The sequence below is a fragment of the Neomonachus schauinslandi genome, chromosome 1 (assembly GCF_002201575.2).
Source record: "Neomonachus schauinslandi chromosome 1, ASM220157v2, whole genome shotgun sequence".
Taxonomy (NCBI): domain Eukaryota; kingdom Metazoa; phylum Chordata; class Mammalia; order Carnivora; family Phocidae; genus Neomonachus; species Neomonachus schauinslandi.
This window is the reverse complement of record NC_058403.1, coordinates 214,106,266-214,131,953: the sequence shown is the minus strand read 5'-3', so window position 1 is coordinate 214,131,953 and position 25,688 is coordinate 214,106,266. Positions and strand designations below refer to the sequence as shown.

The 25,688-nt window shown below is 62.5% G+C and overlaps 3 protein-coding genes and 1 non-coding gene across 9 annotated transcripts in view; 3 read left to right on the top strand and 1 right to left on the bottom strand.

The window, feature by feature from the left end:
• GRIN3B (glutamate ionotropic receptor NMDA type subunit 3B) overlaps positions 1-1,694 on the top strand; it is an 8,637-nt gene extending 6,943 nt beyond the window's left edge. Inside the window, exons 5-10 of the mRNA XM_044913182.1 lie at positions 64-137; positions 255-370; positions 450-601; positions 892-1,056; positions 1,133-1,188; positions 1,331-1,694. Coding sequence (XP_044769117.1) covers positions 64-137; positions 255-370; positions 450-601; positions 892-1,056; positions 1,133-1,188; positions 1,331-1,694 — 927 coding nt within the window. The remainder of the gene's footprint in view (positions 1-63; positions 138-254; positions 371-449; positions 602-891; positions 1,057-1,132; positions 1,189-1,330) is intronic.
• A 177-nt stretch (positions 1,695-1,871) lies between these two features.
• Positions 1,872-11,208, bottom strand: TMEM259 (transmembrane protein 259). Of its 4 annotated transcripts, none has more exons than XM_021705029.2 (11): positions 10,851-11,208; positions 5,916-6,194; positions 5,139-5,238; positions 4,505-4,615; positions 4,153-4,275; positions 3,965-4,065; positions 3,821-3,878; positions 3,607-3,690; positions 3,383-3,515; positions 3,194-3,293; positions 1,872-3,083 (listed from the first exon to the last, which is right to left on the bottom strand). In XM_021705029.2, exons 1-11 carry the CDS (start codon positions 11,079-11,081, stop codon positions 2,538-2,540), a joined length of 1,866 nt encoding a protein of 621 aa, XP_021560704.1. In that variant the 5' UTR covers positions 11,082-11,208; the 3' UTR covers positions 1,872-2,537. The 4 variants fall into 4 exon arrangements, with proteins under 4 accessions (XP_021560704.1, XP_021560708.1, XP_021560706.1 ...); XM_021705033.1 differs by having other exon boundaries at positions 5,916-6,038; positions 10,851-11,103; XM_021705031.2 differs by lacking the exon at positions 3,821-3,878 and having other exon boundaries at positions 3,607-3,676; positions 10,851-11,103.
• Positions 11,209-11,597: 389 nt separating this feature from the next.
• Positions 11,598-11,704, top strand: LOC123326916. The gene has a single exon (XR_006541388.1). It is a non-coding gene; the product is annotated as a U6 spliceosomal RNA (small nuclear RNA).
• A 5,477-nt stretch (positions 11,705-17,181) lies between these two features.
• On the top strand, positions 17,182-24,964 carry CNN2 (calponin 2). Of its 3 annotated transcripts, none has more exons than XM_044918947.1 (7): positions 17,183-17,298; positions 21,354-21,475; positions 21,927-21,993; positions 22,100-22,204; positions 22,932-23,048; positions 23,209-23,355; positions 23,952-24,964. In XM_044918947.1, the coding sequence occupies exons 1-7, from the start codon at positions 17,236-17,238 to the stop codon at positions 24,234-24,236; spliced, it is 906 nt and encodes a 301-aa protein (XP_044774882.1). In that variant the 5' UTR covers positions 17,183-17,235; the 3' UTR covers positions 24,237-24,964. The 3 variants fall into 3 exon arrangements, with proteins under 3 accessions (XP_044774913.1, XP_044774882.1, XP_021560812.1); XM_021705137.2 differs by having other exon boundaries at positions 17,185-17,298; positions 22,100-22,237; XM_044918978.1 differs by lacking the exon at positions 22,932-23,048 and having other exon boundaries at positions 17,182-17,298; positions 22,100-22,237.
• Positions 24,965-25,688: the final 724 nt, after the last annotated feature.

The following is a 25,688-nucleotide window of genomic DNA, read 5'->3' as shown; positions in this document are numbered from 1 at the left end:
CTCTGTCTCTCATTCTCTCCCCCGCAAATAAATAAAAAATTTAAAAAAAAAAAAAAAAAGAAGAGCTTCCCCGACATGTACGCGCACATGCGGCGCCACAGCGCGCCCACCACGCCACACGGCGTCGCCATGCTCACGTGAGGCCCAGCTGGGGAGAGGGGCGGGGCCGGCGGGGCCGGGCGCCTGGGGGCGGGGCGGGCGCCGGGGGGGGCGGGGCCGGCGGGGCCTCTCACCCCACTGCCCGACCCCCGCAGGAGCGACCCCCCCAAGCTCAACGCCTTCATCATGGATAAGTCGCTCCTAGACTACGAGGTCTCCACCGACGCCGACTGTAAACTGCTGACCGTGGGCAAGCCTTTCGCCATGGAGGGTGAGGGGCCTCTGGGACCGGTGGCCCTGGGGCGGCGCCTCTGGGAGCCTGGCCCCAACCCAGTCCCTGGCCCCCCCAGGCTACGGCATCGGACTCCCTCAGAACTCGCCACTCACCTCCAACCTGTCCGAGTTCATCAGCCGCTACAAGTCCTCCGGTTTCATCGACTTGCTGCACGACAAGTGGTACAAGATGGTGCCTTGTGGGAAGCGCGTCCTCGCTGTTACAGAGGTGGGGGAGGGCCCAGGAGCCGGGGTGGGGGTAGGCATGGAGGGCCCTGAGCCGCACGGGCCTCAAGTGAGGTGGTCAGCCCCCTGCCCAGATGTGTGCACTCCTACTTCTAGGAAACCCCAGCTCACGTTCCCCAGGAAACCTGGCTCCCAACGTGGAAGGCCAGCCTCCCCGTCCAGCTCCGCCGCCCCAGGCTCCTCTCTGGGCCAGTCTGGGTCCCACCCGCAGCCGGGGCTCCCCACGGGTCTGGCCCTGCCCGTGAAGGGTTTGTGCCCACGTGTCACCCCCAGACGCTGCAGGTGGGCGTCTACCACTTCTCGGGCCTCTTCGTGCTGCTCTGCCTGGGGCTCGGCAGCGCTCTGCTCAGCTCCCTGGGCGAGCACGGCTTCTACCGCCTGGTGCTCCCGCGCATCCGCAGGGGCAGCAAGCTGCAGTACTGGCTGCACACGAGCCAGGTGAGGGGCCGGGGCCACGCGGGTGGGCCCGGGCATCCTCCCGTGACCCCGACGAAGCCTCTGTCTGGGCTTGCAGAGAATCCACCGCGCCCTCAACCCAGAGCCGCCAGGGCAGGAGGAGCCAGAGCCGAGGTAAGGGTCCCCCCCCAGCCCCCGGCTCGGACACCAGACCTCCCGCGTAGGACCCGGCAGCTCCACACCGCCGGGACCCTGACCCCAGAGGCAGAGTGCGTGTGAGGACACTGACCCAGCCCCTTCCACCCCACGTCCCCAGGGCTCCTGAGCCGCAGCAGGACACACGGGCAGCCTCTGCGGGCGCGGCGACCCGGACACGGGTGCGCCGGGCCACGGCGAGGGAGCGCCGCGTGCGGTTCCTAGCGGAGCCCCCAGAGGCGGCCGCAGCGCCTGACGCGGAGGCGGCGGGGCCGCCAGAGCGCCCGCTCTGGCTCTGTCCCAGGGGCCGCCTGCCGGCCGTGCTGCCCTCCTCCGAGCTGGAGCAGCTGGAGCAGCTGGAGCAGCTGGAGCGACGCATCCGGAGTGCGCAGGAGCGGCTGCGCCAGGCCCTGGTGCGGCGAGGAGAGCTCCTGGCCCGGCTGGGGCACTGCCCCTGCTCCGAAGCACCTGCCGTCACCCGGTGACCCACCCGAGGGCACGCAGCCGCTGCCCGGCTCCAGGGGCCCCACCCCGCCCGCCCGCACTCGGCCCAGGGCGGCCTCCTCCGGCCCTGGGCCCCCGCCCCAGCCTGCATGGAAGCCCGAAGGGGGCGGTACCGAGGTCCCTCCCTGCCTGCGCACGCAGACGCTGACCCGCCGCCGTCAACAGTTTATTCTATATACAAACACAATTTTGTACACTGCAATTAAATAGAATGGAATGAGCACTCTTCTGCGTTCCTCACCGAGTGATTTAGTTTGGCCACCAGCCCTGTCCCACTCCCACCCCAGCAGAGCTGGGCCCCCACACCCGGCCACTGCCTTCCATGTTGGCGCCTGCACACCTCATCTCCGAGCCCGAGGCATGAACTCTGCCCTCCCGGGACCCCAGCCCTGGTACACACACCTGGGGTCAGAGGCCGTGGAAAAGGCACTGAGCATGATGGAGCACCAGCTGAGCAGGCCGGGACACCTGCATTCACCTTATTAGAGACCTGTCCAGCTCTGCTACCGACGGACAGCTCACTCCACACAGTTCACCAGCCCTTTCCAGAACCTTCCATGGAGCCCCCCCCCCCCTTCGGGCTGCCTCTATTCACTGGCTGAGGGGGCCCACCACTAACGTAGCAGGGACAGGCCTCCGGCAGGCCCCACACAGGGGAAGAGAAGCCCCACTCTGGGCAAACCTGATGGACCCTGACACCACCCAAGGCAGGCTGGGCAGTCCCAAGAACCACCAGGACAGCCTACCCGACACCTGAGGGCTCCAGCCTGGTCATACCCAGTGGGCCTACATGGCCAGGGATGGGGCGGTCAGCTACCCAAGGCTCAGGAACCGACCTCCAGGGGTGAATCCACTGGGGCTGTGGGTGCGGGGCTGGGCCCACTCACCCCGGCAGCTGGGGGCGCTGTGTCATGCGCCAGGGAGTTGATAGAAGGGGCACTGTCCTGGGGGGCTTGGGGGAGCCCCCCACCAGGGCTCACCGGACCAGCGGGCCGCCGTTCCAGGAGAGAGGCACTGAGGCCAGACAGAAAGGAGGCGTCTGTGATCATGGCGGCTGTCTCTGCCATCCAGCCCAGGTCACTGCTGGCCGCTGCGGCCACCGAGGCTGCCGCGGCCACCAAAGAGCTGGGTGCCTCAGCCACGGGCCCAGGGCCCCCACTAGTGCCCGGCAAACTGGGGCCCAGGGCGGGGGGCTGGCCCGCGGGGTCGGGAGTGGCGGCCGGGGTGCCCCCATTGTTGTTCAGGTCATCCGGAAGCGCCGTGGGGGCCCCGGGGCCCAGTGGTGGGGTCTGTAGCAGCATCTCCTGGATTCGGATCTGCTGCAGAATGGCGGGTAGCTCGTAGTGGTGGAAGAAGTAGATCATGGAATGCTGGGGGGGGGGGGTGCTGAGTCAGGCCAGCAGCCAGAGCCAGCAACCCGGCCTCCACGGAACCCTGCACAGGCTGCACACCCCTCCGGGGAGCGAGGCGGAACCCTCACCTGGATGAAGAGCCAGGAGGTGACCAGGGCCAGGCTGCTGTACTGGCCGTTGAAGCGGTAGTGATAGGCGTAGAAGGCGAAGTGGTACAGATAGAAGAACCTGCAGGGAGCACAGTGAGGCGCCACCCACAGACCCCGCCCTGCCCCCCACGGACCCCGCCCTGCCCCCCGCGGACCCGGGGTGCTCACCGCAGCCAGTGCCTCTTGCTGGTGTTCGTGTGGCAGCAAATGGCATCGTACTGGTCGGCCAGCCAGACGATGAGGATGATGTAGAAGGCCGTGGTGGTGTCGTTGAAAAACTCAGACATGATGGCCTCCATCCCTACGGGGAGGCCGGGCGGTTGGGCCAGGCAGCGGGGAGGCAAGAGGCAGGAGGGAGGGAGGGAGGGAGAGAGGGAGGGAGAAGTCCTCACCTACGAGGGCCAGGATGACAGTGAGCAGGGGCGCCGCAGGGAAGGCGATGGCCATGTTCATCTCCAGCATCTGCAGCAGGTCCACTGTGGGCAGAGAGTGGCGGGCGGGCAGACCAGGTGAGGTGCCTGGCGTCTGGGTGGGGTGGGCAGGGGGCCTTGCGGGCCTGGGGCAGAGCCCACCGCTCCCACCCGCCCGGCCAGCAGGGAGACTCACCAATGAAGACAAAAATCTGGTGGTGGGAGTATCTGAGCAGCATGGAAACGCTGAGGGTCTGCAAACGAGGGCCGGGGGATGCCTCAGGGAGGGGCCGCCCCGGTGCCCGCCCCGCCCCGCCAGCCCGCCCCCCGCGGCACTCACGAAGATGACCATGATGACGAAGGCAGCCAGGTAGGACGTGCGGGCCATCCACATGCTCACAAAACGGTAGTGCTCTCCGGACACCACGTTGCGAAGGAAGCCTGCTCAGAGGCAGGGGGGAGGCCGTGAGCGCCTGCCCAGCCACTGCCCCACACCCCGCCCCCTCCTGGTGCCGGGGCCCGCCGAACCCTTGTTCTCCTCGTTCTCGGCCAGGCCCTTGACACTGGACATGAGGATGTCGTCGTAGCCCAGGAACTCGGCCAGGAGCAGGCGGCTGAAGCGGTCCCCAAAACACTGGTCTCGCGAGGGGTCTGCGGGCAGGCAGACGATGGAGTGTCTGGCCAGGGCTCCCACCCGAGCAATGCTGTGACCCCGATGCCCCAGGACGCCACGGAGGGAGGAAGCGTCTCGCGGCTGGAGAGTGGACACGGCCCCAGGACCTTGGACCCAAGTGCTTCTGGGCCGCCCCCAGGCGCCCTCCCGGGAGCCCTGAGAGCCCGAACAGCCCACTGCCTCGCTCCTCGCTCTGGGGCCACTTACCCAGGGTGACCACCATGACAGGGATGCTGAGCCGCTGTCGCGTGGCCTGTGACAGCCGTAGGAAGCCATACTCCAGTGAGTACTCCACGACATACTCGTCCTGCGGCCACACTGCGGGGACGAGCCCCGTGAGCCTTGAAGCCCTGGTCTAGGCCTCTTCCCTGAGAGGGCTGGGTGACCCCTCCCAGCAGGCACCACCCACGCCACCCAGGACCTACAGAGGGCTGCCAGGACCCCTGCCTGCCACCCGCCCGCCTCTCACAGAGGAGGCTCCCAGAGAAGGGAGGAGGTTTTATTTTCTAAGAAATCTCTCTGCCCAGGGCGCCTGGCGGCTTAATCGGCTAAGTGTCTGCCTCCGACCCGGGTCGTAATCTCGGGGTTCGGGGCCCGAGCCCCACGCTCAGCGGGGAATCTGCTTATCCTTCTCCCTCTGCTTCTCCTCCTACTTGTGCGCGTGCTCGTTCTCACTCACTCTCTCAAATAAGTAAATAAAGAAATAAAAATCTAGAAAGGAAGAAAAGGAGAGAGGAAGAAAACAAATCTCCACACCCAACACAGGTCTCGAATTCACAACCCCGAGATCAAGAGTTGCCTGCTCCCCTGACTGAGCTGGCCAGGGGCCCACGGGGTGTACCTTTCGTGGGTGTCTCTGGGAAGGGGAGCTCCTGGCTGTCATTCGGGGCCTCAGCACCCCCCGGTGGCTTCAACACCTTGGGCTCAATGTCCAGCTCGAACTGCGGAGTGCCAAGAGGAAGGGCATCAGCGGCCTGGCCCAGAGGCCCATCTCCTCTGCTGACTGCAAGGACATGCACCCCAGCCCTGGCTGCTGTGACCCCCAGCCTCCGCTGGGATGCCCTCCACCTCCGGGGCTGGAAGGCCTCTGGCCTGTAACCTCCCAAAGACCCCCACCCCAACACCACACTCCCCTAAGTGACCATCTCTAGGGAAGGGTCTGCACCCTGAAGCTGGGACTGCCTGGCCAGGTCTGCACCAACCACAGGAGCCCAGGCTCTAACTACTTCAGCAGGTCCTTCCCTTCCAGCTGTGGGCCCCCCACATCCACCTGACCTCTGCCAGTGCCGGCGTCCACCTGCACGTCTCTGGTGACAGGGCATTCCCCACCCCACAGGCAGCGGTTCCATCTAGGACAGCTAGCACCAGCTTCAAGCTCTTGGCCCAATGCCACCAGGGGCCTCCTTCTCAGCGGTCTCTGCCCTTGGTGCCCCCAGAAATGGGCCAATCCCTTTCCACTAGGGCTGGGAAATGGCCCGAGGCCCCGAGTCGTCCAGCACAGTCCCCGCCCCCCAAGGCCACACCAGCAGGAGCAGGCCGGGGGGAGCCAGCGGCCCGCGACCAGATGAAGCACTGGCTCACCAGACACCCCCACGCACAGCACGCCTGGCCCGCTCACCCTGATGGACGCATTCCCGAACATGTCCACGGTCAGCTTCTCCTCCTCTTCCTCCTCCGGCTCTGGGCTGCCCGGCTCCACGGCCAGGCCAGGGAAGCTGCCGCGGCGGCCGCCGTCACAGAACTGCAGGAAGACGGGCGCGCGGCTCGAGTTGTGCTGGATCTCCACACGCAGGATGCCCTCCCGTGGCCACTTGTCCCGCACGTGCTCCAGGCAGTTGATGGGCGAGCGTGAGAAGGCGATGTGGATGTAGGCCAGGACGAAGAGCACGAAGAGCGCCTGGGGGCAGGAGACGGTCAGTGGAGAAGCCCGGGTCCACGGCAAGTCCCAGGACGGCCCTGAGGAAGTGGGGATGCCCTCTCGGCCACGTGCAGGACCCTCACCGGGGGATGGGTCAGACTGGGCTCAGGCCTGCCCAGCAGCCTCATGCTCTGCCTTGTCCTCCGAGCACCCCTGACCTCACCAGCTACAAAGAGCCTCCCGTGCCCGGCCTGGCGCCCTCTGCACCCCTCCTGGGCTGGCAAGGCCAGCGTGCTGCGCCTCTTGGGAGGCACGTCCCCTCCATCTGTAAAATGGGCTCCTGCCCCCAGGGGACACTGGGTGTGCTCCTGGCATGGATGGGTGGGGCCGGGGGTGCTGCTCAGCCCCCACTGGGCCTCGGCCGGCACCCCCAACAGAGTGACCTGGCCCTTGTCACACTGCAGGAAGGAGGGCCGGTGGGTGAGACTTTGCCCTACGACACCCCACCAACAGCACCTTTCGCCTGCCTTGAAGTAGGAGCATCAAAAGGGCCACTCCCTCCCCCGGAAGCCCACGTCTCTGTCTGATGGTTGCGTTTTTTTGTTTTAAGATTTTATTTATTTATCTGACAGAGAGAGACAGCGAGAGAGGGAACCCAAGCAGGGGGAGTGGGAAGAGGGAGAAGCAGGCTTCCCGCTGAGCTGAGAGCCCAATATGGGGCTCGATCCCAGGACCCCAGGATCATGACCTGAGCCGAAGGCAGCCGCTTAAGGAGTGAGCCACCAGGCGCCCCAAGATGGTTGTGTTACTCATGGGGACTTTGGCCAAGTGTCAGTCCCCCAGACTGGATGCTGCATCTCGGGCAACACGCCCACGTATCACCCACGGCCCCAACCCTTGGGAAGAGGGCCCAGCTGGCCCGATGTGACGCCCATCACTGTTCTGGGAAAAGTGGGTGTTCAGGGGCTGCCTCTCCTCAGACGGGCCAGTGCAGCCTTCAACACACCCGCGACCCATGGCCGCACGGCCAGCGGCAGGGGCGCCAGGAGCCCCACACAGGCTGCCGGCACCAGCCGTGGACCGCCTGCCTTGCAGACTGGGCAGCAGAGTGTGCACTCCCACCCTGGGGCCCGGCCACGGGGGCCGGGACCAGAGGGGGACGCAGCAGCTCCACATCTGAGCACGCTGCCGCAATCCTGGGCCCAGCCCGCAATCCCGTGGCCAACACCCCGCCCCTGCAGTTGCTCCAGAGCCTCCTCTCTTGGGCCCACATGAACTGTACTTCCTTTGCCTGCAGCCATAAGCGCCCCCGCGGGACAGCGACGAGGGTGCCACTCAGGTCGCGGAAGACAAATGCCGAAGCTGCAAGCAGAGCTGGAACCCTGCCTGGGGCGGCAGTGTGGAAGGCCGGCTGAGGCCCCACATGCCCACAGAGCCTCCCACAGACCGGCCCACCCAGTGCTCCTCAGGACCCCAGCCCCTCTCCCCAAGACTGGCAAGCGGAGATGGGAGGAACGGGACCCAAAGCAGCCACAGGATGAGGCCAGACGGCCGTGCCCTGTGCTAAGCTCCTGGCCACATTTTCCAGGCCCACACGTCGAGCACACCGCCTGCTCTGGCTGCCTGATGTACCAAGATCTCACACAAAGGGCTGAGCATGCAGTGTGGCCTGGTGCCAGGGGCTGTCCAGGCACTTCTCCCGGGGACACACGTGTCTGCCACCACCCCAGTTTGCAGATGAGAAAACCTAACCAGAGGCCACAGGGCCCGGAGAGGTAGAGCTGGGAATTAAACCCAGAGGACACGCTGGACAGGGGAAGCTGGATCCCAAGGGAGGGAAGCCACCTGTCCTGCCGAGGAAGGGCACGTGAAATGAGGGGGGCCGGTGGCACCAATGTGTGTGACCCCAGAGTGGCCCCAAGTCCCCAGTGTCACCCTGCTGCCCTCTCCAGCACTCCTCGAGGGGGTCTCCCCACCAGCATCTTCCGCCTGCCCTAAGGCCTCAGGTCTGTTGCCCTTGATGAAGCGGGGAGCTCCCTATCCTACCTGACAAGGCGTGCCCTAATCTGGGCCTGTTTCCCCATTAGGAACAAGGGGGCAGGGGCGCCTGGGAGGCTCAGTTGGTTAAGCGACTGCCTTCGGCTCGGGTCATGATCCTGGAGTTCCTGGACCGAGTCCCGCATCGGGCTCCCTGCTCGGCGGGGAGTCTGCTTCTCCCTCTGACCCTCCCGCCTCTCATGTGCTCTCTCTCAAATAAATAAATAAAAATCTTAAAAAAAAAAAAAAGGAACAAGGGGGCAGACACAGCTTTGGTGCCTCCAAAGACCTATCACACCCGTATCTGCCCAGGCAAGACAGTAGCTAGCCCTGCAGGAGGACCCACAGCCCCCCAGTCTCTGCCACTCCATGTGACCCCACACACCCAGCCCCACTGGCCTTGCTGATCTGCCAGCCCCAGTGCCTTTGCAGCCGCTTTTCTGGCTGCCTCCGCTGAGGCCTGAGGCTGCTTGATCTCACACAGACCTTGCCCCACCTAGCCACTGTCTCACCCCATGCCCTGCTCTCTCCCTCCCTCCTGTTCTGCCCTCTCAACGCTATGTCCCAGAACCAGGCAGGAGGCGGCACAGAGGATGTGTTCAGGGACTCCCATTCACAGCAAGGACCCTGGGGCACTCCACACACCTATCGCACATCACAGCGACCCCCTGAGGGTCACCTCCATTCATGGGGGGGTGGCAAAGGCAATGAATATCAGAGCCCCCCAGTTACCCTGCAGGCATCGCTCAGTGGCTGCAGGGTGAGGCTGCCCAAGGTTCAGAGTCCAACTGGACAGGCTGGGGCACCTAGTGCCCGCTGCTCCAGGACTCAGGAGGTCCTGGTCTGCCCTCGATGCCAGGAAAACCAGCAGAGGCGGAAGCCCAGGCTGCCGGAACATGGGCCCCAGCCCACTCGCTGCCTCTTGCCCCCCAGAGGCTGGCCCAGTGGGGGATCGGAGGGGCCTGGGCTGCCTCACGGCCGTGAGCTTAGCACAACAGGGACCACAGGAAGACACAGCCACGAGGAAGTCCACGAAGAGACCTCCATCTCTGCAGTGAGGGCACCGGAAGCTGGGCAGGCAGGAAGCAAAGACGAGGAGCTTTCTGGGACTTGCAGCAGCCTCACAAATCAGCCGGGCCCAGGCCTCACTGTGCAGATGAGTGAAACAAAGACACCAGGGGTTGGGCAGATTCATGAGGTACACGAGGTCTCCAGGCTTTAGCCCACGGGTCACTCAGCCCAGCACCCTGGTCCAAAGAGGAGAGCTCAGGAGTCAGAGCCTCCCAGGACACTTGACGACCATGCCAGGGACACCTGTATGCCAGGTTGGCCCAAACACACGATCTGCTCCCAAGTCAGGAAGTGGCGGGTCAGAACTGAGGCGACCAGGACCTGCTCTCAGCAGAGGCTGACCCCTTCTCATCATCTGAGGACGGCAGTGCTTCCTCTACCCAGGAAATCATGCCCACACACGGACTTCTGTCCACACACCCAGGAGCCCAATAAAGGAAGCCCGATTCAGGAATCCTCCACAGGGGACCCGGGATGCTCTGGGGGGCTGTGGGGGGGAGGAGCAGGAAGGCTGGCTCCGCGCAGCATCAGGCAGTCTTGCACACAAGGGACCAGTGCATTTCCCGTAGACTGTGGCAGGCCAGAACCAACAACCAAGTCTGCACTCCTCCCACCTGACCCCAACGTGCCTCCAGCTCCTGACCAACCTGCTCTGGCCAGCACCCCAGGTGCCTCGAATGCCAGCATCAGCCCCCTCTCGGCAGGCGAGGCACCCAAAGCTCGCTTGGCGATCTTACCGTCTCCAGCCCTAGTGTGGGAGCACTCTGATGGGAAACAAAAGGCCATCTGCCCAACCTGGACCACCACTCTGCTCAGGAACCCAGAACCTCCTCGGAAGAGCTGCAGCGACCACTGGAGACCCCTTCTTAGAAGGACCTAGGCCAGGGCCAGTCCTCCCTGAGCTGGGGTCTGGGCTGACACTTCTGTGCCACCCGAGGGAAGATGGGAAGTGAGTTCGCACAAGGCCCCTTGCTAGGGCAGCAGAGCTGGCTCCAACTTTGACGCCAACCCTGGCGAGGTGTCCTCAGCTAGGTCACATTCCCCTGAGAGGCTAAGTGGAGGGGGCGGGTGGAAGATCCTAAGGAAGGGGAGAGCCCCAAGAAAAGAAAGGAGCAGGTAAAGACAGAAGCGGGGAGCGGCTTCCAGTGCGGGAAAGTGGGCATGGGGTGTGTCCTGGGCAGGGGGGAGCGGAGAGGGGAGTCTGGAATTCCCCGGATTTGGGGGAGCCCAAGACTGGGGGTAGGTCTGGGCCAGGCCTGAGGATGCCAGGCAGCACGGCCAGGGGTCGCGGGGCCGGGAGGAGATCCCTGGCAGGTCTGAGCTGGGCTCCCGGGCTCCCGGGCTCCCGGGCTCCCGGGCTCCCGCCTCCAGAGGTGAGGGACCCGGGAAAGGCGGAGGCCAGGGGCGCAGACTGGAGGCGGCTGCGAGTGAGCTTCTGGAGTCGGGATCAGGGGCCACCAATCGCAAGATTACGGGGCCTGGAGGAGAGGGGTTCGCTGCCCCGGCGGGGTCGGGGTCAGAGGTCGCAGACCTGGGGGGAGGGTCCGGCCGCTGGGGTCAAGGGTCAGGGGTCGGGGCCTCGGTCACCTTGAGCAGCACGAAGAACTCGAAGAGACGGCGGAAGGCGGGTGGGAACAGCCGCGAATAGGTGACAGCCATCTTGAAGAAGAGCGCGTGGAAGAGCCGGTCGCGCACGTTGATGAGAGGGTTGGGGTTGAGGTTGGGGGTGCGAGGCCCGCGCGCGGGGACCGGGCCGCCGCCGCCGCCGCCGCCGTTGGGCCCGGGCCCGGGGGCCCCGGGCGCCGCGTGCTCCGACATGCCGCCCACCGTCGCGCCCTAACGGCCCGCGGGTCCCCGAGGGCGCCTCCCGGCCGCCATCGGCCGTTCTCGCCGCGGCCGCGCTGCTCACCGACGCCCGGCCGCCGGCGCCGCCGCCATCTTCCGCCTCCGCGGCCTGCTGACGCCAGCGAGTCGCCGCGGCGGCAAGAGCGGTTCCCCTGCGCTCGCGGGGAACGCTGGGATGGCGGCGGCCGGCCCAAAGCGGCCCCGCCCTCTCTCCGGGCCAGGGGCGGGGCCGCGTCTCGTCCGGGTCTGTTTTGCATATCATCCCCCACAAGCCTTCGCGTCTGCGAAGCCGCACTTGGGCGATTAAATTAGTCAATATCTAGGGCTTTAGCGTGATTAGAGACACTCAAGGCAAGCGTGATGGTAGGAGATAGCCATTTACATGGAGCCCTAGGAAAATCACGGTGAATGCAGCTACATCAGTGTGGCCTAACTGTAAAGTGATTTTACTTTTGGACTTTAAATAATTCTGTGTAGGCACTCGTAGTCGTGCTCGCTTCGGCAGCACATATACTAAAATTGGAACGATACAGAGAAGATTAGCATGGCCCCTGCGCAAGGATGACACGCAAATTCGTGAAGCGTTCCATATTTTGCTTCAGAGCACCGCTCGCCGCGACGGTGGGTGGGCGCGACAATCTAGGGAGCGCCTGCTGCATGCGCGACAGGGAAGGACGGACTTGGCGCTGAGCCACGTTCCGCGCTTCGCGGTGGCCCAGCGAGTACTAGGTTTTCCTTCCGTGAACCGGGTCGCTCAGGAGGCTCAGCTGCCGTCGCCCGCTTCCCGACCTCCAGACTCCGGGCTGGGCGCGGCTCCGGTGTGCACCTGCCACCTGCCACCCGCGCAAGCTTGGCCCACGAGGGCACGACAGCGTGGACGATGCGGGACCACGAGCAGGGCGGACCTGGCCCCTGAACAGCCCCGGCAACTCAGGCGGGAGTTCTCAGACCCGCGGGCTCAGAGGTGTGCCTGCCCACCCCCCCGCCCTCCGGCCCGGCCGCACACAGCCTAGCACACTCCTCGAGCTCCCTCCTTCAGTCGTCCTCCAAAGGCCGCTCAACCGCCCAGGAAATACCGGGTGAACATTCACTGAGTGCTACCGTATGCCAGGTGCTTCCAGGCCACGCTCCCCGCTGCAACAGGAAGTGTGGGAGCACAGGCGGAGGGGGAGACAGGGAGCACGGGATGAGGACGCCTGAGCGGCTGCCCTGGCCAAGGACAGTGGACGCCAGGCCTGCTGCACATGGGGAAGGCGGCTGCCAGCGCCCCAGGGCCTGAGCCCTCACAGAGCTCAAGGACCCGCAGGGAGACTGATGTGTGATCTGGTTCCTGAGGGCGAGCATCCCACTGTGAGGGGGGCAGACGGGGCCTCTGCGAAAGTCCAGGATGTGGGGGAGGTGGTCAGAGAGGGAGGAGACCTTTCAGCTGTGACCAGGAAGCTGAGAGAACCTTCCAGACCCACCCGCCAGGTTTTGTGATCCTGGGAGGCCCACACCCAGGAGATGGCCGCGCAGATGGTGTCCTACTCCACCACGACCAGGAGGGAGGCTGAGATCATTCTCTTCCTGTTTCATAGAGTGCCCGGCACGTAGAGCTGGGCCTGGCATAGAGCTCAATATATGCACACTCTTGAAATTATTGGATTACTCCCAAATCACTTGTTACCTGCAAAGGGAGGAAAAAATGGTCTTTCCCAACAGAGAGGCAGGCAGATGTCCCTCTGACCTGGAGGGTAAACCCAGCCTAAACCCAGCCTCGCTTGGGTGGGGCCGGGGGTGGCATCGCGAGCTGCTCATCGGTCCAGCGAGGTCCAAGGCCTGGAGCATGTGAAATGTAGCCATTTATTTTTATGCGTGTAATTTACACTGAAATGGCCACCTGTGGCTGAGGCGCTGTCTAGAGCTCCCTGCCATGTGGCAGAAACTCAGGGCCACCAAAGCAAGTGGACAACTGCTGGCCTCCTCGGAAAGCCACCGTCACGAAAAAAGAAAAATGGCCAAGGAGAGTTGGAAGTCTCAGCCTGAAGCGATAGAGAAGGACCAAATGCCACACCACACCCACGCTTCGGGGGACCGTCGGGGAAGTGAGAAGCTGGGCTGGGTGTCCCAGGGTGCTGAAGGCACAGCTGCTAGGTGTCTGGGGTGTGCTGGTGGCCAAGGGGCAGGAAGCCGGTCTGGGGCGGGTTGAGAGTTAATTGGGGGTCCAGGGAGGCTCACAAGAAGCTGGCCGTCGAAGAGGGGGGAGGGCAGAGAAGGAGCCAGGCGGACGGAGCATCAGCAGAGGGCACAGCCAGGGCAAAGGCCCTGAGACGGGACTGGGGCACAGTGAGAAGGCCGGTGTGGTGAAGAGTTCACCCAGCAGTGGGAGGGGTCCTGGAGGACATCTCGGGGGAGGGGGCCTCGGGGAGCAGAGCCGATTTTGAGCAAGGGAGGCTCCTGACCTGATTTCACAGGTCCCGCACTCTGTCCTCTGAGATGCTATTGTTACTGTTACTGTTTTGTTGTTGTCCGCATTGGGCTTGTTCTGCCTGCAGGTGTCCTGAGATGATTGTTTGCCACCAGGACCCCAGGCCCAGCCCCCAACCCAGTACCTGAGGCTGAGGCTCTGGGGGGCCCTGTAACCCCAGGTCCTCCAGCTGTGGCCTCCTGCCCCGAAGGCATCACCGAGGTCCCACCCCAGAGTACCTGGAGGACCGACACCCCCTTCCCCCTGAGCCCTGCATCATTCCACATCCCCTGCAGTCTCCTCAGGGGTCAGTCCTGGGGGAATGAGTGAGTCCCTGGGGGTCATGGGCAGAGGGCAGCTGCAGGGGTCCCAGACCTCCTTGCCAGGTTCCCAACGGAGGCCAGAATTCCTAAAATACTGATGTGTGTTGACTGGACAACCCTTATCTTAGATTACCCTGTGGTACTGCGAATGCTTGACAAATTAACCCATTTCACGCTGACAGCAAACCCAAGGGCTGCAAGGAGCTTTCCAGATGGGGAGAGGAGGCCTGGAGACGCCAAGTGTCTTTGCTGCATGAAATCACACAGCCCAGTGGGGAGTTGGGATTTGAAGCCAAGGCTTCAAAGTGGGGGCACTGAGGCCAAAGGATTATACAGAATTGTGTAATCCCATAAATCTGAGGTCCTCAGGCGGAGTTTCGAAAATTATAATGTCCTAAGCTTCCAGACTCCAGGATTCTGAGTTTGGGGATGTCTGAGTCTGGATTTCTTGGGTTCTGGGAGGTTGAGTGTCTAAAACCCAGATGGGGAAACTATTTTCTGTAAAAGGCCAAAAAGCCCGTATTCTCAGCCTGGCAGCCCAGAGAGAGCTCCGCTCAGGACGGAGTCGCATGAAGGCAGCTGTAAATGAATGAGCACAGCGGGGTGCCCGTAAAACTTTGTCTCGAAGCTGACACTTTAATATTATAGGATTTCCACGTGCTGCAGAAAAGGATTCTTTTCAACCACTTAAAAATGTACCCCCCCTAAAAAAATTATTAGCTCAAGAGGCGTCCCCAAAAAAACCAAACCAAACCAAACCAAACCTGGAATCTGGATTTGGCCCAGGGTCCAGAACAGCGCGGGCCAATAGAAACATGAGCCTGACCACACACGTGATTTTAAATTTTAAGCCATATTAAAAGAACTAGAAAAGAACAGTTTTAGTAATGTGTTTCAGCATGCAATCTGTATGAAAAGTTAACAAGGTACCAATTTATTTTTTTTATTTTTTTTTAAAGATTTTATTTATTTATTTGAGAGAGAGAGAATGAGAGAGTAGCACATGAGATGGGGGAGGGTCAGAGGGCGAAGCAGACTCCCTGCCGAGCAGGGAGCCCGATGCGGGACTCGATCCAGGGACTCCAGGATCATGACCTGAGCCGAAGGCAGTCGCCTAACTAACTGAGCCAACCAGGTGCCCAACAAGGTACCAATTTATACCTTCTTCTGCATGAGGTCTTCCAGATCTGGGGGGCGTGCTCCCCACGCCCCGCACACCTCAGTCCCCACGCTCGTGTCTCTGGAAATATTCATCCATAGCTAGATTGTGTAAAACTTACACTGAACAGGAAAACACACATCCCCAAGTTGTTCCAAATGTGCTCAGATGTTTTGCAAAATCTGAATTTAATTTTAAGCCAGGATTAATTAAAATCTATGAAGGGAAGCCTGGGCCTCCTCCGGCGCCCCGACCACACTTGGAGGGCTCGACTGGGAGGGGGTGGTAAGGCTGCAGAGCTGCCGGCTGGCCCCCCTTGTCCTTGATGGACAGCATGCTAGGAGGTCTGGGGGTCCCACGCCTCAGAACACCGGCAGGCACTGCCCTGCGAACATGCTTGCCTGAGTGGGCACGGGCAGGTGTCACATCCAACTTCTCTATCCCAGAGCCTCCCAGTGCGGATGGTGTCCCTAGAGTCACTGGCGGCTCCTTGGCCAAGCACCAGAGGCTGGGCATGGCAAGGAGACCCATGGGCATGTTGCTGGCAGCCACTGACCACCATAGGCTGGGGTGGGGGCCAGGGGACAGGCTTGAGCACCCTTCCCGCTGCCATTCTCCACCGCGCCGTGGGTCCCACTGATTCCCATGCCCCAGCAGGACCCACAAGGCATCTACCTGGCCGCCCCGCCCCTGCTCCAGGATCCTACCACCCTCACAGCTCCCCACCTAGATACCAACAGACTGCACTATCCCCACCCTCAGAGCCACACTGTCTCATTGTTGACTCCCCGCTGTGTGCTGGTTCCCCCTTTTTACAGACAAGGAAACTGAGACCGAAGGGACTCACCCAAGACCACCGGCTAGGACTTGAACCCTGAAGAAAGGATCTTCAGATAGATGGAATGGGAGAATGAGAGGTGGAGAGGTAACAGATATCCAGGGGTTGGGGAGCCAGGGAGGTGTGCTTCCCATGGAAGAGGAGTGGTGAGTCATCTCTGAGCCCTCACCGAACCCAATGAGCTGCTTATCAAATGTGTCAAACTCCTACTCATGCTTTAAAACCCCATCTCCCATGTCCCCTCTTACATGCAGCTTTCCTTGACACCTCTCCTGGAGCCCCCACTTCCCCTCCAGTTTCCTTCATCCCTCGTTCAGACTCTTCTTTCTGTCCCGTACTTGCTCACATAGGGCAGGGGTGGGGGTCTGTGCCCGGCTCTGTCTTTCCACGAATGGGCAGGGATGGAGCTAAGGTCTCCTGCGAGCCAGCATCTCCTAGCAAGGGAATGGCCCAGAAGCCATGTCAGGGAGCATTTGAGCAATGAGTAGTTGTGTCAATGGATGAATGAATGAATTACTGAACAAGTAAATCCATTTATTCTGTCATTGATTGATTGATTGATTATCTGTACAAGCACACACCACCTGTTGAGCACCAAGTGTGTGCCTGGCCTCGAAAACTCAACAGCCTCAGCTCTACCCCCAGGACATCTCCTGACCTCAAGTCTCTGTTCTACTCCCTCCGCATTCCCTATCATTCCTCAGTGGGAAATTCAAAGCCCCTTCTCATTCCAACCCCCCTTCCCCAACCTATCTGATCGGCCTCTACATGCTTTCAGCCACTGACGGTCTCTTCAGGGTTTTGCAACTTTTGCTCTGCTGGGAAACACTATCCCTTTTGGACTGGCAAACTCCTACTCATCCATCAAAGCCCCAGCTCCAAAGGCCCCTCCTTTGAGGAGCCTGCCCTAGTTCCCTTGTCCACCACCCAGCTGTGGGAGTTCCCAGGAAGGGGGTAGAGCTGGAGGCGCCTCTGTGCGACAGAGAGGGGTCCTCATTCGTGCCCCAGGGGGATTAGAGTCCCGCCCCAAATCACCGGGCCGAAGGGTGCGGAAAGGCTGACAGAACCGCCGAGGGTCTCCCAGCAGGGAGAGGACAGGACTGCCCTGTTCGGGCGCTCTCCGCACCTCTGTGGCCCGGCCGTTCCGCGGGGCCGACGGTGGGTGCCCCGCCGGGGCGGGGGTCGGGGGCGGCGAGGGGGCTCAGGAAGCGCGGGCCGCAGGAATCCGGCGCGTCCCGGCCTTATAAGGACATGAGCGCCGGGGGCCAATCAGCGGCGGGGGCGGGGCGGCCAGGCCCGCGCGTCCCCCGCCGGCGCGCCCGTCGCGTCCCGTCCCGTCCCGTCCCGCCGCCCCGCCAGCCATGAGTTCCACGCAGTTCAACAAGGGGCCCTCGTACGGGCTGTCGGCCGAGGTCAAGAACCGGGTGAGTGAGGGGCGCGCCCCCCGAGCCCGCCGGCCGAGGCCGTCGCACGCCGCGCCGCGCGCAGGGCCGGGACCCCCGCCGGGCTCCCCCAGCGCGTGGCGGGCGGTGGGCGCTGAGACCCGGGAGGAGAATGGCCCTCCTCCCCCTAACGTCTGCTGTGCCGGGGGCATCGTCCCCGAGGCTCCCCCAGCTGCGGGGGAGCGGTGAGTTCTGCGGTCCCGCACAGCCCCCCAACGTCCAGGGGCGGTTGGGTCTAACCCCTTCCGCCAGCCCTCCCCCATCGGAACCCCGCCCCACCTCGCTCTCAGCCCCACAGCCCCGGCCCCTCCGGCGCTGCGAGGTCTTGAGAATGCCCAGAGGGTCTGCGGGGACCCCAGCCGCCCCTCCTCGCTCCCTGGCCACACAAGCTTCAGGAGGGGAAAGGGAGTGGGGCCCTCCCTGCGCTGTTTTGAAAGGGTGTGGCCCCCCCAGGAATTTCCCCACCTCTAACACCTGGCGGGGGCGGGGGGGGGGGGGACGTCACCAAGGGGGAAGTTGGGACGGAGGGGGCTGCCCAGCTGCTCCCTGGTAGCTTCTCTTTGTCCCCATCTGACAAAGTTAAAGCAATAGCAAAGGGGTCTACAGGATGCCCGGAGCCCCCTGAATATAATCCTAAAAGGTGTGAGTTTTGTAACTTAGAAACACAGGATGGGGCCTGGGGGAGACACTTTTGAGAAAGCACTTGTTGATCTGGCTCAGAGAGGGGCAGATGCTTGTGGAGGGTCACACAGCAGGGTCCGTCCTAGGGAGGGGGGAGCAGGGGGTGCTCCCAGCCCCAGGGAGATGTCCTAGGCCAGTCACTCAAGGCCGTTCCAGCCAGAGGGGAGTCTGTCATCCCTGCCCACCCTCCCTCGGGGCACCTGGGAACGTAGCCCCACGGCCAGCAGCCCCTGGGAGCCTGCCTGGGCATGTGGAAGGCAGAGCCCTGCCCGCCCCACACGGGCACCTGCCCCTCGGGCACCCCGGGGATCGCGGACCCGGGGGAGACTGCATGGCCTCTGTGAGCTCCCAGGAGCCTCCCTCCAGCCCCTTAGACAGAAGGAGGCTGAGGCTTGGGGAACTAAGGCTCCAGAACCTTCCTTAAACATGCTCTTCTCCACTCCAGCAATAATGGCATGGGGTGAACGTTCACACACTGCCACCCATGTAGGTGCTCGCGTCCTGCCCCGCTCAACGCCAAGGAAGTTTAAGAGCCCTGTGGGTTTGTATGTGGGGCCCAGAGATGTCACATCAGCTGCCCAGAATCACACAGCTTGCGAGCGGCAGAATCAGGACTCGAACCGAGACCCGCTGCCTCCAGCGCCTGACGGCCACTGGCTCTGGTGGGCAGCCGCCTGCATCTCCCCTGGTGCAGCAGGAAGTGGGTGGCACCCTGGCCGGTGTGCAGGCAGCTTCCTCAGACGGAGTGGGTTGGGGCATGCGGAGACCTGCTCTGTCTGGGATGAGGTCAGAAGGCTCCCTGTGACCAGCCCTCAGTTCGCAGGCCTGGAGAATGGGCAGGGCTAGCTTGTCACGGTCACTTGGGCTGCACCAGGATTGGAAACCAGCTTCTTGTGCCTTGAAACCCACGCCCTGTCCACTTTACCAGCTACTTAAGAGGACGTTAAGACCTCTGGAGACCTCTGCCTGGCCCCGTGTGCCTCAGTTTGCCCCAGGCTGGTTGGCATGAAGGCAGGCTGATGTCCACCGTGTCCCTGAGCAGTCACTGGATTTCCGGCCGGCTGGGGGGTCTAGACCTCTGGGAACAGCTGGTCCCGATTTAGCAGGGACGCAGCAGCTGCATTCCTGGCAGTTTGCGGTGAGGAGGAATGTGCTGAAGGCCGGCCGGGCAGCAGGGGTGGGGGGTGCAGGCGACTGCTGCAGACGGGGCTGGCCAGGCGCCTCTGCCCAGGACCCCGGCCCCCAGGAGCCATCAGGGACCCGGCCCAGCTGGGCAGGTATGCCAGGTGTCCAGATGAGCCGGCCTGCCTCAAGCTCAGCTTGTCATTCTTCAGGGCAGGGCTGCAGGGCTGTGGGAACGGAGATGGAGTGGGGGTGGGGGGGCGCGGGGGCGGGGGAGGATTAAGTTTGCAGGCCAGCCTCCCTGCCTTTGTCTCTACTGCGCTCAGATCAGCCCAGCCCTGATCCCGCGGCTGGGTGGGGGGGGGGGGGTTATATGCAGGAACTAAGAGGTGGGGCCTGCTTCAGGAGGCCCTTGTGCAAACAATTCCAAACATAGATAGGGAAACTGAGGCACGGGGAGAGAACTGTGTCCATGGCCATAAGGGAGCTGGGAGCAGAGCTGAGAGTAGGAATTGGGTCTACAGAGGGTGGCTCTGGGGTCCCGGTCCCCTGGTGGGGGCAGAAGGACAGGAAGGGAAAGTGTCCAGGGCAAGGATCTATGTGGGTCTAGAGCAAAAAGCCCACTGAACTGGACAGTCTGCAGCTGAACGGGGACTGGACTCAGCTTCTTACCTCCCCTCCCCAGGAGCCGCCCTGGGGCCGACCGTGTCTGCCCACGCCACACACTGGTCTGGGAGTCCCTGACTTACTGGGGCTTCCCTGGGCCCCTGGCTTTCTTGGCCTTTGGTGCCCTGAGATGCTGCCATTGGGAACAGGGTGCGTGTATGTATTTGTGGGTAATGGTGTGCACTGATGGGGGACCATGAGCATTTTTATCCCACCATCCTGGGACTGTGGAGACAGCACTGAGCTGGGTGGCGAAATTCGAGGGGTGGATCATAAGCAAGGAGGTATATTGTATAAAGAGAAAAGCTAGAAGGAAAATAAGGCAGGGTGGGGGAGACAGGGGTATGAGGAGGGCTTCATAGCTGGGGTAGTCAGGAAAGCCCTCTCCAAGGACTTGACCTTCAAGCTGGACTGGTGAGTGGATTGACGGGAGGGACCCAGCCATGTGAACATTTGAGTCAGAAGTGACAGCTTGTGCAAAGGCCCTGTGGCAGTAACTGGTATGGTCAGTTCAAGGAACAGAGAAGGGTTTGGTGGTTCCTCGATATGTTAAACATAGAGTTACCACGTGACCCAGCGATTCCACTCCTAGATATGTACCCACAAGAATTGAAAACTTGTACATGGGGCGCCTGGGTGGCTCAGTTGGTTAAGCGACTGCCTTCAGCTCAGGTCATGATCCTGGAGTCCTGGGACCGAGTCCCGCATCGGGCTCCCTGCTCGGCGGGGAGTCTGCTTCTCCCTCTGACCCTCCTCCCTCTCATGCTCTCTCTCTATCATTCTCTCTCTCTCTCAATAAATAAATAAAAATCTTAAAAAAAAAAAAAAGAAAACTTGTACATGGATGTCCATAGGAGTATTATTCACAATAGCCAAAAGGTAGAAACAACCCAAATGTCCATCCATGGATGAACAGGTAAACACAACGTGTCCATCCACACACAGGAACGTCCCTCTGCCTCGAACAGGGGTGAGGTGTCGACACGCACGGCCCCGGGGACGGACCCCGAACCCACAACGCTCAGGGAGGGAACCAGACACAGAAGGCCATACGGGGTGTGAGTCCACGTGGGTGACACGTCCAGAACAGTCTCACCCACAGATGGGAAGGGGGTTAGAGGTGACAGGGGCTGGGGAGAGGGACGGGGAGTGACGGCTGATGGGGACAGGGTTTCTTTTGGGGTGATGGAATGTTCTGGAACTAGACCAAGGTGATGGTTGCACAACATCGTGAGTGTATTAAAAACCACTGAACTGTTCACTTTAAAATGGTTACAATGGTAAACGTCAAGTGCATCTCACAACCATTTAAAAACAGCAGAGAAGAGGCAACTTCTCTGGTGCAGGGAGCGCCCGGGGCTGGGGCCGCGGGGGCAGGTCCCGCGCGGCTTGGCGCCGCTGCAAGTCGCCCCGGAGCCCGAGTGCGTCTGGCCGGGGGTGTCTGCGCCTGTGAAGCTGGTGCTGCTGATGGCAAAGGGGAGGGCCGGTCGTGGGGCCTCTGCTTGCCTTGGAGCTGCTGCGGGCGGCGGCCCTGGGCTCACCCCCTCCCCGTGCCTCTGCCCCTCCAGCTCCTGTCCAAGTATGACCCCCAGAAGGAGGCGGAGCTCCGCAGCTGGATCGAGGGACTCACAGGCCTCGCCATCGGGCCCGACTTCCAGAAGGGTCTGAAAGACGGAGTTATCCTGTGCACGTGAGTGCGTGTGCTGGCCGCTGCTGGGTGCCCTGCCCGCCCCGCGCCCCGCGGTCACGCTCCACCTACGGCAGGAAGCCGGCCCCCTCTCCCCACGACGGGTCTCGGGTCTTCCTCGTCTTTCGTTTCCTTGTGTTACTAAGGATGAGCATCCTTACTGTCCCTCCTCCCTGCAGCGGGAGAGTCCCTGCCCTTCCCGGCCGACTGGGAGTTCCTGGGTTCACCGCCCCCAGCCTCACCGCCCCCCGGCCGTGGCCCTGACACCCACCCCCGTCGCTCCTGGGCTTCTGCTTCCTTGCCGGTGAAGCGTGCATCCCAGGAGGGGAAACTGAGGCCTGAGAGAGGCAGCGAGGCTGCTTGGGGAGGCATGGGTGTGGCCAAGAGTGGAAGTGGTGTCTCGGGTCTCTGAGGTTCCCCTACAGTAATGCAGGTTCCCCGCATGTCCCCCCAGACTCATGAATAAGCTGCAGCCAGGCTCTGTCCCCAAGATCAACCGCTCCATGCAGAACTGGCACCAGGTGAGGGGCTGGGGCGGCACGAGGAGGGGGCGCCGGGACTGCCTCTGCCCGGCAGGTGGGCAGGCCAGGGTCGCCTCACAGTCCTTCCCCTGCCTCCCTCCCCCAGCTGGAAAACCTGTCCACCTTCATCAAGGCCATGGTCAGCTACGGCATGAACCCTGTGGACCTGTTCGAGGCCAACGACCTGTTTGAGAGCGGGAACATGACGCAGGTGCAGGTGTCTCTTCTCGCCCTGGCCGGGAAGGTGAGGCCCAGAGAGAGGCAGCGACCCGCCTGGGGCCCACGCTGAGGTCCACGTGGACTAACGGATGCCCTGGATTCCCTCCTGCCCCAAGGTGCCAGGCACGTGGGGTTCAGTGGCGACAGGCAGCCTCCCCGGCACCAGAGCCCCGTGCCAGAGTGGGGCCGTTTGTCAGAATCTGCGACCTCGGCAGACACACCACCATCCCCCCGAGACCTGAGTAGGCACTAGGGTTCGATCTTCAGTCCCTTTCTTATAGATGATAAATAAGTTCTAAATTGTGAGAAGCAGCCTGAAGAAGGGGGAATTGGGCCATGTGTGGGGTCTAGTGACCAGGCAGGGTTGGAACAGCATCTCAGGAGGAGGGAACTGCGTGCGGAATGGCATTTCAGGAGCACCCTGGGGCCGCCACGTGGGGAGTGGAGGCAGGGAGACCAGCGAGGGGCGAGGGGCAGGGGCAGGGGCAGGAGTCGGGCGAGCAGGTGGGTCGCTGGAGGGTTGGGGGTGATGGAAGGAGGCAGAGGGTGGCTGGTGAGGACGCCTCCCGGAATTCCCGTCCTGAGCTGTGCCCTGGAGCGAGACGGCTGGGTGGCAGGTGGGTCGGGGGCGGTTGGAGCCCAGACAGGTGGCACGGGTCTGGGCTTGGCTCAGGGTCCGGCTGCCCCTCCTTGATACTCCGAGCACCCCTCCCCTCCAGGCCAAGACAAAGGGGCTGCAGAGTGGCGTGGACATTGGCGTCAAATACTCAGAAAAGCAGGAACGCAACTTCGATGACGCCACCATGAAGGCGGGCCAGTGTGTCATTGGGCTCCAGGTGGGCGCCCACGGCCTCTAGCCCTGTGCCTGCCACGGTGGGGTGGGGTCTGCCGGTGGGACCCAGGCCCTGTCCAGCCCCGTGCCCCCTCAAGTTCGGGGCTGGATCTAGAGGCCTGGGAGTGGAGGACAGCTGACCTCTCCTGCCCACCTCCCTGCAGATGGGCACCAACAAATGTGCCAGTCAGTCAGGCATGACGGCATACGGCACAAGAAGGCATCTGTACGACCCCAAGAACCATATCCTGCCCCCCATGGACCACTCCACCATCAGCCTCCAGATGGGCACCAACAAGTGTGCTAGCCAGGTGGGGCCCCCGCCCCGGCCCCCCAGTCCCCGCCCATCTCTCCACCCCGCCAAACCCCGTGGTCTCCTCCTTGTCCCCATGGCTGCCTCCCACAGAGAATCCCACCCTGGATTTCTCTCCGCTTCTTGGCCTGTGCCTTCCCTGCTCTGCTCAGCTTGCTGTGTGTCCCCAGGGAAGTTGCTGCTGGGCTCTGGGCCTCAGTCTCCCTCAGAGGATTGCCCAGGGGCCCGTTCAACCCTGGTATCTTTAGATCCTGTGATTCTCACTTTTCCTGCACATTGAAAGTGTCCGTAGGGTGGTCTTGGGACTCTCGGGTTCTTGGGGGCTTCGGCCCCAACCTGGGGAGCTTCCTGGCTGGCAGGGAGAGCTGGACCCAGATGCCCCTGGTTCCCAGGGAGGGGGTCACTGGTCGTGGGGATCAACTCAGCATAGAGGCAGAACAGAGGGGGCGTCCAAGCGGGGCGGGGAAGGACCCCATCGGAGCTGCTGCTGAGGGCAGAGACAGCTGGGGATGGTGGGGGAATTTGGGGCGGGAGCTCCCGGGGCCTCCTTCCCCCATCTTCTTCCAGCCCTGAAGCGCTCTCCTCCCTGTCCAGGTGGGCATGACAGCTCCGGGGACCCGGCGGCACATCTATGACACCAAGCTGGGGACCGACAAGTGTGACAACTCTTCCATGTCCCTGCAGATGGGCTACACGCAGGGCGCCAACCAGAGTGGCCAGGTCTTTGGCTTGGGCCGGCAGATCTATGACCCCAAGTACTGCCCCCAAGGCCCCGTGGCCGATGGGGCCGATGGGGCCTCAGCGGCTGCAGGCGACTGCCCGGGCCCCGGGGAGGCCCCAGAGTACACACCCTACCACCGGGAGGAGGCCGACTACTGAGGCACCATGCAGGGTGTCTCCCCACATCGCTCTGTGTGGTTTTGGGGTTCTTCTGTTTTTGTCTTGTTTTTGTCCTTGTCTGAGCGCTACCAGCTGAGGGCTTGTGGGGAAGGGGTGAAGCACATGCAGATCTGCACGGTGTGGGGGGCTCATGCGGGCCGCAGGTTTCCCAGCAGGCTTTGGGCTGAGCTGTGGGGGGCTGGGGGAAGAAACCGGGACAGGGAGGGGACCAGCCCTGAATGGTTTCCGGTTGCCTCTCCTTCTCTTCCCTTTTCTCTGCTGATCAGTTTGTGGTTTCTGTACCCACAGAAGTTTCAGGCAGTTTTAATGAAAGAAGAAATTTTTTTTTTTTTTGCAAGGCCGTGGTGGGGGGATGGTGGAAGGGGATGCTGGGAAGGAAGGAGGTCCCCTGGGAGGGGGCCAGGCCACAGTCCGAAATATTTGAGGTCTTGTGAGGAACTGGATTTCTCTGGCCCTCTTGGACTCACCTGTGGCTCGCCCTGGGGGCTAGTGGAGAAACTGAGGCAGGACAACAGAGTTCTGAGTGGTTGAGGCAAAGCCACCCCCCCACCTTCCTGTACTTGTCCCCGTTCCTCCGCCAAGTACTGCACAGGGATCCCCACCCGGAGGTCCTCCCCGGGGACTGGCCACCATCCAGGAGCCCTGGGACCCAGAGATAATGTGAAATGTTGACTGTGGACCAAAGGCAATAAAAACCTCTTTTTAGGAAGAAACTGCTGGTGGAGTGGGGAGTCTGCTGGGGGGAGGGGTTTGGCTTGGGTCCCAGTGGGGGGCCCTGGGGCCCTGGGGTGGGGCGGCAGGCCAGCCTCCAGCAGGTCCTCACAGCTGCCTTGGAGGAGCTGAGGCCCAGGGCCGGCAGGTGAGTGCAGGGTAAATGCAATGTGAGGTGAAGAAGGAACTTGAAGGTCAGGACCTGAGGTGCGGGGGAAGAGGCTGGACCTCCCTGCTGGTTGGACGGCATCTCCCAGCCCCAGTCGCCAGGCCTCCGCTTGTGCCATTCACTAGGGCTGGAGTTCCCTGCCTGGCAAACTCCTACTCATCCCCAAAGCCCCAACACCAAAGCCCCCCCCCCCCATACATCTCACCCTCCCGCTGCCTTAGGGCTGCAGGTCCATACACTTGTATCCTCTTCACCAGGAGCTCGGGAAATCTATTCAATCTTCTGGAACGGGACCCCGAGGTATTCCTCAAAATGGTGTGAGGGTTATGACCCAGGACTCTAATCTTAGAATGTTGGGGGCCCTCCTCCCCCTCCTGCCATCGCCTGGCCCACTGTAGGACCAAAGGAATATTTGTGGGATGAACAAATGATGACCAGTCGAACCCCCACTTTGCGGATGGACAAATGGGAGTCCCAGGGTCATGGACCGAGTCTGGCTAGGATCCGGGTCCCCCAGGGGAGAGTGGGGAGAAAGGGACCTCCTTCGACAC